At 52.9% G+C, this 16216-nt stretch overlaps 7 protein-coding genes across 7 annotated transcripts; 3 read left to right on the top strand and 4 right to left on the bottom strand.

Annotated features, from left to right (window-relative positions):
* Window positions 1-1573: 1573 nt before the first annotated feature.
* On the top strand, window positions 1574-2323 carry MAA_07811 (BTB/POZ fold domain containing protein; the record flags this gene model as incomplete). The annotated part of the gene is made up of 3 exons (XM_007825809.2): window positions 1574-1626; window positions 1679-1926; window positions 1980-2323. 3 exons carry the CDS (start codon window positions 1574-1576, stop codon window positions 2321-2323), a joined length of 645 nt encoding a protein of 214 aa, XP_007824000.2.
* Window positions 2324-3262: 939 nt separating this feature from the next.
* MAA_07810 (BTB/POZ fold domain containing protein) lies at window positions 3263-4124 on the top strand (the record flags this gene model as incomplete). Its single annotated transcript, XM_007825808.2, has 3 exons — window positions 3263-3309; window positions 3365-3491; window positions 3552-4124. 3 exons carry the CDS (start codon window positions 3263-3265, stop codon window positions 4122-4124), a joined length of 747 nt encoding a protein of 248 aa, XP_007823999.2.
* A 242-nt stretch (window positions 4125-4366) lies between these two features.
* Window positions 4367-5888, bottom strand: MAA_07809 (uncharacterized protein; the record flags this gene model as incomplete). Its single annotated transcript, XM_007825807.1, has 4 exons — window positions 4367-4815; window positions 5021-5298; window positions 5408-5703; window positions 5757-5888. 4 exons carry the CDS (start codon window positions 5886-5888, stop codon window positions 4367-4369), a joined length of 1155 nt encoding a protein of 384 aa, XP_007823998.1.
* An 882-nt stretch (window positions 5889-6770) lies between these two features.
* On the bottom strand, window positions 6771-9038 carry MAA_07808 (Major facilitator superfamily transporter; the record flags this gene model as incomplete). Its single annotated transcript, XM_007825806.2, has 6 exons — window positions 6771-7357; window positions 7484-7863; window positions 7934-8000; window positions 8066-8134; window positions 8213-8462; window positions 8538-9038. The coding sequence occupies 6 exons, from the start codon at window positions 9036-9038 to the stop codon at window positions 6771-6773; spliced, it is 1854 nt and encodes a 617-aa protein (XP_007823997.2).
* A 730-nt stretch (window positions 9039-9768) lies between these two features.
* MAA_11580 (meiotic recombination protein rec12) lies at window positions 9769-9936 on the bottom strand (the record flags this gene model as incomplete). The annotated part of the gene is made up of 1 exon (XM_011412495.1): window positions 9769-9936. The coding sequence occupies one exon, from the start codon at window positions 9934-9936 to the stop codon at window positions 9769-9771; it is 168 nt and encodes a 55-aa protein (XP_011410797.1).
* Window positions 9937-11485: 1549 nt separating this feature from the next.
* Window positions 11486-13794, top strand: MAA_07807 (Zn(II)2Cys6 transcription factor; the record flags this gene model as incomplete). The annotated part of the gene is made up of 7 exons (XM_007825805.2): window positions 11486-11564; window positions 11629-11820; window positions 11885-12417; window positions 12487-12760; window positions 12846-13021; window positions 13095-13278; window positions 13334-13794. The coding sequence occupies 7 exons, from the start codon at window positions 11486-11488 to the stop codon at window positions 13792-13794; spliced, it is 1899 nt and encodes a 632-aa protein (XP_007823996.2).
* Window positions 13795-13925: 131 nt separating this feature from the next.
* MAA_07806 (sarcosine oxidase) lies at window positions 13926-15331 on the bottom strand (the record flags this gene model as incomplete). Its single annotated transcript, XM_007825804.1, has 2 exons — window positions 13926-15077; window positions 15128-15331. 2 exons carry the CDS (start codon window positions 15329-15331, stop codon window positions 13926-13928), a joined length of 1356 nt encoding a protein of 451 aa, XP_007823995.1.
* Window positions 15332-16216: the final 885 nt, after the last annotated feature.

A 16216-nucleotide genomic window follows, 5' to 3' on the forward strand; every position in this document is an offset into this window, starting at 1 on the left:
CACATCTTGCGAGAAGTCCAAACCTGCCATCTATCAGCCATTAGTGGGTTGGCTATCCAGCTTTGAATCGGCCCGATACCTCACAAAAACAGAGAGTCTTTTATGCCTAATAAGCTTAGGGGTTATACGAGGGTTTACGAGGGTAACGTATATGTATGCATATATAGCGAGTGGTATAACCTACCATCCAAATAGCACCATTCTTCTTCAATTCCATACTTGACCAAATTTATGGAATTCCTAAACGAGGAGAGTTACACGATCTTGGCTATTGAGGCTATACCTTGGTGCAAGGTCTGCTGCGACTCTAATCATTTCTCAGCTTGGCAAAGTATATGTAAGACCATATTACTTGTAATCATCCCCGGCCCATATTCGGTGTTTTCGGCAGTAAAGCTCTCACCACCAAGGTGGTGCTTATCACCAAGACGGCCCAATTTTGGTAGAACCACCTCATATGCGGCGGTCATAATGATAGGCCAGGGCTTGCTTTACGTTCGCTGGTCATGTAAGTGGCCATGTAGGCCGGCTCTTAGATGAATCATAAATGTAGCATATCAGTTGTAATCATGTAAGGGAGTAGTGGGCTGCGAGGGCCAGGCAGAAGTATTGATGCAAAGGGCCAAGCGAATTAACGTGGGTGCATAACCGAGTGACGTAACATGACGAGCCGCGCACCGAATAGTGCCTTCTCGTAAAGGTTATACAGGAAAACGATTATAATATACAGATCCAATTAATATGTATCACGATCCTTCTTATTAATTTTTATATTAATTTAACAAGTACGCGTATTATAGCTGGTCTCACCACACACACCACATCGCCGACCCCTTATCTCAGCCTTAGGCTTCCGACGTCTTGTCTGGCCATCTTCTTGCGTTTAATTGTATCTGCTTATCCGCGTTATTCTTGTCCTCTCGCCTGTGAAAAGTTTTGGTCGGTCAGGTTCAGGGTTGGGGACCCCTGCATGATATATGTATGTACATGATAAATCTAGGTGCCTGTCGACCCATTCCACAAACATCCATTTTGGGCCTTGGTTTGGCCATTTCCGTTCGGCATTTTACGTCAAATGCCGGCCCGTTCCGGGCGTCGACGCGCCCTTTTTATGCATGTTTTATGCGTTACATTGGAAATTCAAATTTCCTGTCGATTTCGCGAATCATGCCCTCGCGAACCTGCCGCTGTGTCCAGAGCTTCACTGCAAACGCCGCATGTCGCACGGCTACACCCATGACAAGAGTACAGTGGAATAAAAGGTTCAAATTCAGAGATAATCCCTAAGGGTGTCAAAGGACCTTGGTTTTCCAAGAGGAAGGGGGGGATCAGTGACCACTTTACATGAAGGGAACGCCCGCGCCTAGGGCTCTTGCCCGGGCACGTGTTCAATCTGTGTAACCAATAGGTCTTTTGTCGGGGAAGCCCCTTTGTTGGGCTTCACGATCTGTTGAGCCTTTTCCGTGCAACAACACCTCATGTCATTTTGCATTCACCTTGATCTATCATAGCATTTGCTCGTAGCAAGCCGATGGATGAGTTGCCAGTGATCTCAACCAAACGTTTGCAGACGATGAAAAAAAAGGCCGACCGAAAGATGACGGCCATCGAAAAGGCCGTCAGAGAGTGAGCCCCATTTGGCGAAAATGAAGTCCTCGCGTCATCTAATTTGATATAGGGCTTTTGACAGCGATACCCTGGCGGATGTCAAAATTTACCTGGGCGACGTCGAGCTTCCCGCGCACAGCCTCGTGTTGACCGCCCAAAGCAGCTACTTTAAACGTGCTCTGGTAGGCGAGATGCAAGAGGGCAAGACCAGAAAGTTTGAGTATAGCGAAGGCAGCATGCATGCGTACTGGCGGGTCTTTGAATACATGTACAAGGGAACGTACTCTGAAGAGCCTTGTATAAAGCTCACCGAGCTAGGTACGTCGTGCGCTCCCTAACCGCGGGACATGGTGTATTCTGATTCGCGCTAGATGACGACGAGCTCTCCAAGGAAGTTCGAGTGTATCAGCTGGCCGATTACTTTGAAGTGGATGGCCTTAAACGCGAAGCTCTGCGGAGGTTCACGACGAAAACCATTGAGCTATGGGCTACCGAGGCGTTTGTTGATTGTATAAGAGATGTTTACCAATCTACAAGCAATAAAAAGTGTAAAATGAGGGAGGCTGTGGTTGATATCGTAAACCAGCATGTGCCCAAGTTATGGGAAGAGCCGCCTTTTAGGGATCTTGTCCGTGAGGGGGGTGACTTTCCGGTGGACTTGATGAGTAGATTGGTTTGGGCATATGACAAGAGCATAAGGCTTGGAGCAGTGTGACTCATTTCATCTAATAGTAACAGTCTTGAGTATTAAAGGCCCTTGCTTTTCTCAAGGCCTAGTTGACCAAAGAGCTCTATTTATATAAGAAGTGATGCGAGCCTTCTGCCCTAGGCCCCGTAATCGTAGCCCTCGTATGACCGTGTGACAGGGAATGAGGTGAAAACTGTTGTGTGGCGGCTGTCTACATACGAAAAGTCGGGGGAAGTCGGGGTATCTGTTTGATCGTAGACACACATTTGCTATCAGAAAGTGGCCTTGCACTAACTTCATAAATTAAACAAGTTTCGCCCTTCATAACAGTCTTACAATGCCATTTGCGTATATCTTATTGACCCATTCAATCAGTCTCGTGCGAGCTTGCGCCGTACCGGAAAGTTATCTAGCCGCCTTCTTATTTGCCTAGCGGATGATGAGTTTTCGGCTGATCATCGGGAACCGTGTACAATCAATTTATCTGTTTGTATGTTGCGTTTGCCACAGCAAACGGTTCATAGGAACTGCCCGTTTGTTTTGGTTATCTGATATCCCACGTCCAAGTCGGACAGCAACGTCATGTGATAGAGTCCAAAGTTTAATGCTGTTGAAACTTCAGAAAGCAGTGTTTCAACCCTTCTCAAACATAAATTGTGAATCTCTTGATTAGAGCATAGCTCTCTGATGTTTGAGGATTCGTAGCTGAATGTTACACGGAAAAGGCCCAACAGATTGAAGCCCAACAAAGGGGCTTCGCCGATACAGGACTTGTTGGTTACACAGCTGGAACACGTGCCCGGGTAAGGACCCTAGGCCCAGGCGTTCCTTTTATGTATATAAGGCGGTCACCCTTCTCTTCCTTTCTCGTAGCAACTCAAGACCTTAGAGACACGTCAAGATTATTATTGAATTGAGCCCCTTTTGCTCCAAGCCTTGATAATTGAACCCCTTGTCATACTGAACATGGATCAACACGACGCACACTGCGAACTCAGGCGCCAGATTTCAGCGTAAGTGCATCCTCGCTTGCCTAACGCAACTCAGAACTAACTTTTTTTCCCGCAGACCTCTCAAGTCGGGGGAATTCTCCGACCTCACGTTCCTATGCGAAGGTCAACGAATTCCTGCACACAGGATTATAGTGTGTCCGCAGTCTCCAGTTATCCAGGCCGCATGTACTGGTTCTTATAAAGTAAGTACGCGGAGTCGAATACTTTGAAGCTTGCTCTTCTCACAAACATGGCACATCTAGGAGCAGGAAACGGGCGTGTACGAGATCAAAGACGTTTCATTCGACGTTGTCCGACAAATGGTAGAGTACTTGTACACAGGTCGATACCAAGTGCCCTCGTCTCAAGACTCCGATGACAAGAAGCAAAATGCCGTTTTGCCTCTGGTATTTCATGCAAGAATGGTTGATGTCGCAGATACATACATCATCAAGGGCCTGAAATCGTTATCCATGGCCAACTTTAAGAAATCTGCCCGGCGGGACCCGGATGACTGCGCGTTCTTGCGATCCATAGTCGACATCTACTCTTTGCAATGCGAGTCCAGCCAAGTACTTCGAGATATAGTGGTTGAATCTGTAAGAGAGCGACTCGCCCGATGCTTGGATTTTAGTAAGGATGGACTGTTGTATGAAATAACGAAGCAGGTTCCAAGTTTCTGTCATGATCTTATCGGCTCACTCTTCAGTAAGCCCATGTTGGGTTATTGTACTCGATGTGGACCAGAAAAGCTGGTCGAAGTGGTTCCTCTGCATTGTGGATGCAAAAATTGTGAAGGATTTGCATCAACGTTGGCAGAGCAGCGTTCCCTCTGAGCTACGACGTCAAAGGAAACAATCTGGGAAGAGTATCAAGCGGTTACAGGTAGCAGGTCCGGACATGATCTCGTGTAATTTCACACAATGGTTCTCATGGACTGGTGGAGATGATGACAATGTGGGTAGAACAACCAAGTCTATGCCAAAGCTTTGTACAAACCTTTACTTTGAACATGAATTATCCAAAAGATGCCTAGCTGCAAGCTAATTTCGCAGGCGTAATAAGTGTACTAGAGCCATTACAACATAAATACTACCAACGAAACCCCCATCGAGAACACGCAGGATACCACCAAGTTCATGCCCCATGCTGTGCTCAGCGACGCAACAGATACCACTATTGCTGGCTGTGAAGTGACCTGGGCACCATCTAATTCAGACTCTCTCGCCTGACTAGCTGCGCCAGCAGAAGCCGATGTACCATTTCTGCCTGGACACGATTGCGCATTGCCCCCCTGGCCACAAGTGACTTCAAGGTACTTCTTCTTCGACACTAGAAGAACGTACTGTCCATCTACGGCGGCCATGCCTCTAACCTCAACTAGGCGCTTTGCCTTGCTATATTCCTGCTTCTTGAGAGGTTCGAAGGCGGCCGTTGCCGGAGCCTTCAAGTCTCTCCTTGCGACGAGCAGATTGAGGTGCCCTTCCTCATGCCCGCGGGTCTTTTCCTCAACCATCTCCTTGTTTACTGTAACAGAAATGATCAGTCACGGCATATATGAACACTGGCCAGCGTGCTTACCTGGAAAATGTACGTCAACAGACAAGCCATCCCCGGGGGACGCCGTGGAATTTATCACCCAAGCAAAGGAATCTAGACGAGAGTACTGGCGTTAGAAACCGTGCTACACTTGTCACTCGAAGAATTTACAAGCAGTGGGAGAATGAAATACTTAGCGGTACGGCATGTTCTGGTATGGCCTTGTCATTCAGGCCAAATGGTATATCGGCATTGAGGGCAAATGACTTCGCCGATTGAACCCTGAACCGCAGCCCGTCGACAAACTCGGCTTCTTGAATCCTTTCCGCACCCCCGGTGATATTCACCGTCCGGGTGGCGCCTTGGCCGTACTGCACGAATATGTTTGAAGTGTCTTCCGACTTTCGGCCGAGAAGCATATACTCCCCGTCCAGCGACGTCATCTTGATGATGCGGGTTTTGTTCTCCGTCCTTTTTCAAGACGTGTTAGTCATCACGCGGACTGAACAAGACTATTTCGCGGCATGGATGGATAACTACTTGCATGTGGACGTTTCTCTGTGTTTCCGAAATGACCCACGATTTCTTGTCCTTGGCCAGCTTCCCGACATACGTGTTGGCCACTTGGACGCCTTGGCCCGCGAGCGCGACCGGGTCGTAGGGCAGCTCAATCTTGGCGATGAGGTCGTCGGCCGTCTCGTTGAGCTTGACGACCCAGCTATATTTGGACAGGTTGACAAAGCCCTCGCCCGTGGTGCCGCTGACAAAAGTCCCGGGCAGGGGGGAGGAATTGTTGGTAACGACCAGGGTGCGGTTTCTCGGGGAGAACAGATCCAGAGCCAGCCCGTCGACAAAGTCCTGGTCGGTTCGTGCCATCTACTCGTGTAAGTCGGGGGTTTGCATGTTCGGGGCCATGGAACTCTTCTCACCTGCCCCAGAACGGGGATGACGTCGCCAAACTTTGCCAGTGCATCCTCGGCTTTGGCGTTGGTCACGAGCGTTAATGTGATGAAGAGGAGCTTGCAAATGGTTGATTTGCGAAAAAACACTTTGCCCGCCATGGTGGTGATGCCGGCGGTCGAGGCTGTCTGACAACAACAATCTGTAGGCCGTTATGGGTGGTTCGGATCTACGCAGTGTAATTGGTACTTTTGAGACTTGGGCCCCATGCCCTGGGCTGTTCATAAATAAAAGTGAGGTCGTTATCGTGACCCTCCATTTGCGCTTCGTCGTCTTATTTTAGAACAGCACCTGGGACGCCACATTCTACGGGTAATCTAGAACTTGACCGGATCACGGGTGCAAAATGCACAAAACCGCCACCTGTTTGGAGTTGCGCATCTGAGGCTAGCAAATGTGCAAGGCGTGCAATCATGAACAAGGCAGAATGGTGTTTTCGGCAATCCGGCACCATGTAAAACAGATGCATGAGCTCATGGCGATCAACCGGGCAGGGATACCCAGTCCAGCAAGCACTGGCTTTTCAAGGATCAATGATGCCATAGACGCCAAGCCCGGGGATGTTTGCAGCTCAGATCCAAGGCCTGCAGAGCGCTCGGGACGGTTCGTCCAATTGTGAAACATGATCGAAACCGAAATTTACTGCAGCTGACAATTCCAACCACTCTCGTTGGACAAACGTGTATCCAACAGGCATGCAGGTGAAACCCGTGCCCAAAGCCTAGTTACAATTTACAAAAGTCGTACATGAGAGATTGACAGTGAAAGCGATAGCCGTCATACGTATCAAATCAACTACTTTCTACAAGGTTAGTATGGTATATTGTTGAGTCAATTGACCCATTGCCACAGGGCAAAAATTGTAGACGCCTACGAATTATCAACATGGCAGCTGTAATTATTCTATTCAACTCAAAATATATAGCTTAAAACTAGCAGTCTATATTTTCTATGCCAGGCCGTTACCAGAAAGACCCCCCTTTTTACATCTTGGCGATTCGACTCCTCCTCAGTCGCTCGTTCCGCCACCGCATCCCCCAAATCCACTCTATATACAACAGAACTCCTATCCCTACCGTGAGAATACCCAAGCCCAAGAATGTAGCAGCGGCCCCGAGAGCACCCAGCATCGAATCGACCAGCCCGACGCCCACGGCGCCCATCCCACAGCGCACCAGGTTGTTGATTGCCGTGGCGCTCGCGCCCATGCCCGGGCACAGGTCCGCCACCAAGGTCGTGTTGATGGCAAAAACGGCATTCGACGTGGCGGCAATCAAGAACTGCAGCGCGAGGGGCACGGCGATCCACCCCGGCCGCGCAACAATGGAGAGCTGCGCCGCCGGCAGCACCGTGAATCCGTAGAGCGCCGTGGCCACGATGAACAGGGCCGATATCCACGGCGCGTGGCGAAGCCGGGCGTGCTCGATGGGGAAGTCGGGCGGCAAATCCTTCTTGTTTTTCGAAGGCGGCGTCGCAGAGGGGTACCGTTGCAGGTAAATCCGCTCAGATCGCACGAATTCCCTCGTCATGAGTTTGCCGGCGACGGCAGAGCCAACGATGGTGCCGAGACCTAGCGGAAACAACGTCAAGTCAAGTGTTAGTATCAAAACCCGCGCCGTTGTGTCGATCCAGAAACCCCGGCGGGAGCTGGACGGACAAAAATCAAGGTTGGAATGACGGAGGGGGGAATAAGTACCGTTGGGTAAGAAGACCAGACCGAGAAGCAGGTCGTTGAGTTGAAAGAGGTCCTTGAATAGCCCTGTTGTGCTGGCAACAACCATGCTCCAGACGGTGTACACGGTGCCCCCGAATACCAAGCTGACCAGTATATCCTTCTGCCCAAGCAGCGCGAGGGGTCTGAGAAACGTCGCAAGCGTCACTTTGGGGCGAGGCCCCATGTAGTCGGGTTCCTCGAGGGGGTGTTTCTCCTTGACGAAGCGGCGAATGAGCGGTTGGTGGATGCCCGACAGTCGCAGCGAGCCGTTGCCAGCAATTGTCCGCAGCGTCTCCGGGAGAAAGACGGCGATTGTCGCCAGGACAAGGGACGACGTGACGAGCAGAAAGACAAACACGGAGCTGACACGGAGCGCATGAGCGGGCTGCGGAGGCGTCAAGTGTTATCTCGCATCAAGGGGCGTCAACTCACCGGAAACCGAGAAAGTTGGCCAGCAATCCGCCAATAACGGGCCCAACGGCAATGCTGAAATTGCGGACTGCACGACAAGCACGTCAGCGTCATGGCATTTTGAGGAAATGTCGACGAGGGGGGCCAGCATACTTGCTTGGTAAAAACTGATGAATGCCCCCCGCTCGTCCGGGGTGGCAATGTCTTGAATGACGCCGTTTCCTGAGAGAATACCGGTCAGTCTCGGTACATGTACTCGGGGGGATCTGAGGGCGTCAAAAACGTCAACGGTCGACGTACCAATGCTGACGGTTGATGCGCTTCCCGCCGCCTGCAGTCCCCTAAAGACCAGGAGGACGGGAAAGTTGGGCGACAGGCTGAGCACAATGTTGGACACAATGTACACCGAGAAGGAGTAGATGTAGATGGGCCGACGGCCCAAGGTGTCGGACAGGGAACCCCAAAACAAGGGAGACACGCCCTGGACAACGAGATACGTGGTGATGGTGAGCGAGACGTCGCCGAGGCTGACTTGCAGGTCCTTGAATCTCTGTCAGCGCCGGCAAAGGTCTTGATGCCACTGGCATAAATCGCATCAACAATCAATGATACTTGACATATGTACCTTGGCAATGGCGGCCAGCGACGGCAAGTATATGTTGGACGACAGGCCGGAGAACAGGCCGGCAACTCCAATGGTGACAATGATGAACCACTTCCTCCGCCGGGAGAAGACGTGAAACGGAGGATTGACGTCTTGCTCGAGCAAGTCGCCCTCGCCCTCGCCCTCTGACAAGACTCCCAGCTGGCCATGTTGCACGGCGCCTTCGTCCTTGGTCACAGTCGCATACGTCGTCGGTCCATCGGGCCACAATCCCGCCTGGCCATGGTGATTCCAAGCGCCGCCCTTTTCGCTCAAGTACATCCTCGACTGCCGCGTACGATTAGTCGCCGCGTCCTCTGGGAGCGGCCATTCCGGGTCGTAGGCGGGATTCGGCACCATGGCGGCGACGGTCGAGCCCGCGGCCACCAACAGCCCGCCTTGCACCTCGCGCCATCCCTCGAGAGTCGTGAACCGTCTAGATGCCCGGGTGCCTCCTTTATTTGCGTCCTCAGGACCGTCCATGGATCTCGGTCACGGTTGTCATTCATGGGCCGGGTGGAAAACAACGGGCTTCGAAATGGCCAAGCTTGGCCTGAAAAAATTAAACTTATAAAAAAGAGAGGTCAATTTTCACAAGGTGCAAGAGAAGCTATAAACTAGATTGATGTATTTGATGGAAAACCCATCCTGCGAGTTTATCGGAACAAGATCCACCAGATATCACCAGTTGCAACAGACTCGTTTCCAGGGACGAGGTGGCAGCGAGTCACGACCCATGCCAAGCCGGTATCAAGTCTCCTCGCGTAGTCTTATTGCCGGCGGCTCGATTGCCGGATTCGCAAACGATTGTGTATGTACATGTTTCAACAGACTGCCAAGAATAGAGTACACGTAGCGCCAATGCAACGCGAGGGCCACACACTTGAAACCTTTGCCACGGCAGCTTTGACGAGTCACGGAGCGGCCCCGTCTTCCTTCTGTTTCAACCTGGCCCGCCTCCGCCAGAGGAACAGGATGGCCCCGATGCCCAGGAGCCCGCCTGCTATGCCGCTGACCCCGACGAGGAACCCTGCCCCCGGGGGGGGGATCACATTGCCCGCCGGCGCTGATCCATTGCCGCCGGCTGTGGGCATGACCGTCGATAAAGTGGTCATGTTAGATGCGGCGTCTTGGGATGCCGTGACGGTGACGGTCTGGGGCATCGCCGTGATGGTCACTGTGGGCGATGAGACTCTCAACAGACTGCGACTGGTTAGTTGACGAGGGACCGGTTGGGAGTCACGGGCGGAGGCACCTTGTCGTCAAGGTCGTTGACGTCTGTGGCCGCGGTGATGTGACGACGAGCTTGGTAGGCGAATGGGTCGGACTCTTTTGCGCCCCGGTCCATCTTCCCGTTCGTCTGCCTGAAGAAATCGGACATGGCGACAGGCTTCTCTGGCCGGGAGACGTCAGACCGCCTCGGTCGTGGAAGGCGTGCAGCGTCAACGGAGGCGGGGGGCACTTTCTTTTCGAGCTCGACTTCATGGCGTCTGTGATAGTCCATACTTCGTCCTGTTGTCGATGGGGGGCGGATAGGATTCCGTGACTAGGTATTTAGCTTTGGGCGGCTCGAGATGCAAGACTCGGCCGGTATTTGGCATCTAGGCCGAGGCAGGGATCATGTTGAATTGATAAAACACGACCGACTCCGCACGGATGGGAAGGGGAATGTTTGCCTCGAATCCTGTAACATGAGCCCATTTCCAAATAGTACAAATATCGATACCGACTTGTGTATGACAAACGCGCTTCGTTTTATTGGACAGTCTAGGTTGTCGTGTCTCGAGCTCTCAATGTCTGTCTGACTGGGCCAAAGTATGCCGTGGGTTTCAAAAGAGCTCTTCTTTTTGCTGGGTGTTTATGCGAAGCAGTCTGTAGCATCATGGTGATTCTACGACTGTTGGGTGTTTATCGTTATGGAACACCACCATTTGGCTGCAGCCTGAAAAAGAAAGTGCCTATTTATTTCCCGTCATGTTGACCATGAAGTATGACTCGGGGATTATTTTATTTTGTTTCATTTTATGTATTTTATTTGTAAAACGAAAAACGTCAGTGGCGTGGCCAGGAACCGAGTTGGGGACTGCTTAGGCAGACATGATGCTCAGCTACACAAACTCATGCGCCGAAAAGGGCAATGTATGTGATGGTCATGCAGCCCCATGTCGAGACATATGGCAGACAATGGTCGCTCCAGTCTTGCTGTCGACTTGTGCCTCTGCCAGCGGTTGTGGCTGCCGGGATCGGAGGAGGCGGCGATAAAGGAACGAGGGTCCAGCAAGTCTTTGACCTTGGAAGAGAGAGATGCTGTGCGGGGTCCGCCGACGCATGCCGTAGTTATGCCAATGCCTGCATGTGGCAATTATCTGTCAATAGTTGGAGGATGCGAATGTGGGCATCAACACAGCCCAACTGCTTCTTATGCCAGAGAGACACCTCGTGGCGGGCGATTCAACATCCTCAATCATCGCTTGATGATGGTGACGGGGAGATCCATACCGCCTGCGCAAGATTAAGGTTGCTGCTCAAACTCTGAAAGTCATGCCATGACACCCATCAGCTACAACCAGCGGCAGCATCCTCAACATGAGCCACCCCGGCCCTCAAATGCCTCCCACCGCATAACCAAAAGATCCCCAAATGCGTGCGTTGTGACCATTCCGTGTACATTTTGCGAATAGTGAGACTAAACTCTCCAGATGCGCCCGATGCCGTCGGCAAAAGATAAAATGCAGTGGAACGCGCCCTTGTGAGGCATGTAGCAAGCGCAAGCTATCATGTCAGTATGACGATTATGGCCAGAAAGTACTCGTTACAAGAGGGTTTGTCGTCTCCCTATTTTTATACGTCTGGTACAAACTAAGTCTATTCTTCAAAGCTATCTTGCATCCCTTCAAGATCGGGCCGCCCAAATACACCCAGGCGCTGATATGGCCAATACGACTGGCCAAGGCGACTTCACCCCCATGACACAAACCAACCAGAACGATTCATGCACATCATGGAATTGTACGTCCCTCTCAAGCAGCTAACTCTAGACCAAGAAACGGCGCTCACTGTGCATTAATTACAGCAGCCAATGTCTCTCGACGCCTGCAGCCTCAACCGAATCTTCAAGCCATGGAGCAAACCGGCTCCCACAACAGTGTCGTCCAAGACGACCAGCTAGACAACAGTATATCCGAGTCTCCAGACACTGCTCCCTTGACGAATCCACTATCGACAGGGCCGTCGACCTTTATGCTGTCCGACACAGGAAAGACGTGTGAGTACATGTAGCCAGGCCAAGCGTGTCCAAGCGAATCGCCAACGCTGATACCAGCATCTAGTCTACTTGGGGCATTCGTCAAACTGGTCCTTCACCCGACGCATCTTGAGCATCACCTACGAGCATGTGCACCGGGTTTCTCTGCCATCCACGGCACTCATGTTCGACGGCAAAGTCTACATGCTGGACTGGTCCAGCGCCTCGGCTCAACCGGTGCTGCCCAATCTCGACTACGCCATCCACCTGATTAACAATGTCAAGTTTCACTGCTCGCCAATGTACCACCTGTTCGACGAGGACGTCTTCCTCAACGGCCTGCACGCGCACTACCGAGGGGAGCAGACGCCACGCGGCGGCCTCATCCAGCAGCTGTGGTTCATCCAGTTCATGCTGATACTCGCGTTCGGGAAAGCCCTCACCTCCAAGTCGAGCAGAAACAACCAGCCCCCCGGCGCGAGCTTCTTCACGCACGCCATTCACCTCTTGCCCAACATGACGGTCCTCTGGGACGAGCCCGTGCAGGCTGCCGAGGTTCTGTGCTGCATAGCCCTGTACCTCCATTGCATCGAGCACCGTGGCTCTGCGTACAACTATGTGAGACTCGGCTTGTCTTTTTTTTTTCTTTGGACACTCCAGGCAAGGAAGCTGATGTGACACGAATAGATTGGGCAAGCCGTACGGCTGGCAATGAGCCACGGCCTCCACACGAATCTAAGCTCGCACCACGTTGAGAACGCGCTGGTTCCGCGATGCCGCAAAATCTGGTGGACGATTCTCGTTCTCGACCGACAAATGACGTATCTGATGGGCCTGTCGCAGTCGATCCGCGACGACGACGTGACGGCGCCGCTGCCAGAGTTTGAAGGCGACGGCTTCCGCACCGCGGCGTTTGCCATGCGGACCAAGCTGTCGCATTTCATTGCGACTATCGACAGAGGTGTGTTGTGCGGCCCCCGTCTCCCCTGTGCCTTAAATCTTGTCCAATTTGAACCAGTTCCTGACCAAACTTGTCCTGATGGAAGCGATATACGGGCCCGACGGGCGGCTGAGCAGCAATTTCCTCCTCCGGACAAAGGATACGCTGGCGAGCATGGCAGGCCTCCCGGACGAGCTGCACCGGCAGTTTCCCCTGGACCTGAACAGCAAGAGAGTCGGGGTGTCGCGGTTGTCGGCGCATATTCACCTGCTCTTTCACCAGGTACGCTGCACGTGTCCCTTGGGTCTGTCGGCGGGGCAAAGTTACAATACTGACGCTGGATGATGGCTCGCAGTGTATTATTCTCGCGACACGGCCGGTGTTGTTCTGCTTCTACAAGATCCGTCTTGAGACGCCACGCTCGTATCGACATATTTTTAATTCCTCACACGCCGTCGAGAGTCTGCTGCGCATGTGTCTCGACTCGTCGCAGCACGTAATTTCCATCCTGGAGTGCCTGCAGGGCGAGGGCCTCATTGGTACGCATGCCGCTTGTTTTGTAGACGTCAATAATTCCTGACAGTCCCCCTGCAGAGACATTTCTTTCGTACGATCTCGAGGCACTCTTTATTTCCATGACGAATCTCCTCGCGGCACCGGTTCTGTACCAAGACTCGGGCTCGGCCTGGACGTCGTGGCGTCAACGAGCGTACGCGATCTTGGGCGAGATATGCAACTGCGGCAATCTGATTGCGCAGTATCAGCAGTCTGAGCTGCGGCACCTCGAACAAATGATTGACGGGCTCTGCATGGCGGAGACAATAGAGCCCGCGCAGGCATCTCGTGATGATGGTACTGATGTGTCGGCCGTGGCGGATGATGGTCCCCTGGGCTTTTCTGTCGCCGAAGATGCTTTGCCTAGCCCTGCGGCTGACGATGTGCTGGATGGGAATTACATTGGAGCTGGGTTTTCCACGGCCCAGATCATGGACATGGTGAATTCTATTGATACGGAGCATGGCGAGTGGATGTCGCAGGCGTTTTTCGAGGCATAGGCTACCCACGGTATTGGCAAAATGCGACCTGGAGCAGAAACAAGCGTCTTTGCTTCATCATCTGTCTGGCTGGAAACTATTTAATGCAAGGGTTGGCGTCCATTTCCAGGACAGGCTCACAAGTTCACAAGTTACAACCCAGGATTCGTAGGCTCAACAGAAGCCAACTCCCTCGTCTCACCTACTCTCCAGCTCACCTCGTCTCCCCCATGACTGCCTGCCCTTTCCGCTTTCTGATCTTTCCAGCGCCAACGGGCCTCGTGCTGCCTGCCATCAGCCGCGCGCAGCAAGTCCGCCACCCACGATCCCACAATGGGAAACATCTTGAAGCCGTGGCCCGAGTCACCCGACAGGACAACGACCGAGGACCGCGTCCCGGGCACATAGTCGACAATGTAGTCGGAGTCGCTCGTGTCGGCAAACCAGCACAGAGACCTCTTGACCAGCGGCCGCTCCGCCAGCGCAGGCAAAGTATGAGCCAGCAGCCGCCGCAGCTTTCCCTCATCGTGGCCGGGCATAAACGCGCTCCGGGACAGATCCCCCGGGGGCAGCGAAACGCCCGTCTCGCCGTCGGTATTGACGATGCCGGCCCCCATGGGACACAGCTTGAGCAACTTGGTTCCCGGGTCGGGCTCGAAAAAGAAGCCCAGGTCGCGCGCGTACGTGACGGGTATGCCCCTGAGCGCGGAGGCCTCGTCGTCGGTGAGCTGGACGTGCGCGACGGACCAGCACCTCGCCACGACCTGGGAGCCGAGTTGGGGAACGAGCTGTGCCGCCCACGCGCCCGCGGCGACGACGACGAGCCGCGCCGGGTAGAAGCTGCCGTTTGCTGTCTGGACTCCGCGCGCGGTTCGGCCAGCAGCACCGGAGCCGTCGGCCGAGGGGGCCTCGTAGTGGATGCCGACTACTTCGTTGCTGGGGCCTAGACGGAACCGGACGCCCGACTGGCAGAGATGCCGGTGGACGGCGGCCAGGGCATGTCCAGACTGCGCGTAGCCGGCGCAGCGATTCAGATAGCCTCTCCAGCCGGGGAGCGGCCCGTCGTGGAACTGCGGCACATGGTGGAGGATATCGCGTCTTGTGTCTATGCTGACGAGCTGCCGGCGCAGTTGGGCGTCCTTCTCAGCCGACGCTCGGAACCGCTGCATTGTGGCGACGGCCTTTTCCGGAGCCGTCTCGGACACGCAGTGCAGGAACCCCGTCTGGTGGTAGTACGGGGCGAAGAGCGGTGTCCTCCAGGCCGACACTGCTTTCTGGACGGGGGGCGAAGCAGAGACGGCAGACTGTCAGTCTGATGCCTATTGCCGGGATAGACGCGGCCGCGGTTACTTACCAGTGCCAGCTCTGTGTAGAAGGCGTCTTCGTATTCGGCTCTGACAATCTTGTTGAGGTCATTTGCGGCCGAATACCGCGATGGCACCGCGTCGTCCTTGTCCAGCACGGTAATGTCGGTGTAGCCGGCTCTGGAGAGGTGCAACGCCGTGGACAGGCCAAAGGCGCCGGCGCCAACGATGACAATGGGCGTAGAGTTTGCCATGTTTGATGTTTCAGCTTTGGGTCGACTTTGGTAGCTCCGAGTAGTCGACTGCGCGATATAAATGACAGTCTGATTATTGTATACTTGTGAGGTGTCGGCCGTTTCGTCCGCATACACTGGACCCTCGGGTGGCTTGCCGAGACGGCGGAGGTTACCTTGCCTCGCTTTTGTAATGGCGTAATCAGCGGGAATACATCGGAGGGTTTCGGAGGGGCTCTAGTGCCACGGCAGATATCTCCTGTATAGATTGTATAGTGCGGAATATCTAGATGCATGTATGGTCCATGGCATGATATATTTGTCTATCAATAAGTTACGATACGTTTTGGTATAGCCTCAAGTATGATACCAGGGTTAGGGTTAGGTTGTATATATTTTGCCTCCCATCGTAACTGCCGACTTGAAGTACCAATAACATTGTTGCTATTACTTAATACTATATATGGATCGCGAAAAGAGGAAACATCACTACTCAAAGCAACTTTGCGTTCCGGCATCGAAGAGAATAACCTTGCTCCATACTTGGCCGCAAGACTGCCATGGCATCCGATGTACTTCGGGTTCGCTCCCGTATCTACCTACAGGGAGGTAGGCTCATTACTATTCAATGTTATACAGAGTCATGTGATACAGTCTCAGCCGTAACCGAAGAGAGATTAGAAGCCCTACATAAACAGGCCACAAAATAACCACGATAATTGGAATTGATCAATATCCATCCCTTCTCAACAACTACACTGATCCCGGTCCGAGGTAGGTATGTCGTCACCATAAATGCTGCAGCCCATGGCAGTTAACATTCTACATCGTCTACAGTGATCTGAACTCTTGAAAGGGCCTCACAGCTGTCGTTTCTTCTCAGAGAGCGCTCTCTTGGTTATAGCT

Source organism: Metarhizium robertsii (genome assembly GCF_000187425.2).
Source record: "Metarhizium robertsii ARSEF 23 chromosome Unknown MAA_Scf_10, whole genome shotgun sequence".
In the NCBI taxonomy this organism is placed as follows: Eukaryota; Fungi; Ascomycota; class Sordariomycetes; order Hypocreales; family Clavicipitaceae; genus Metarhizium; species Metarhizium robertsii.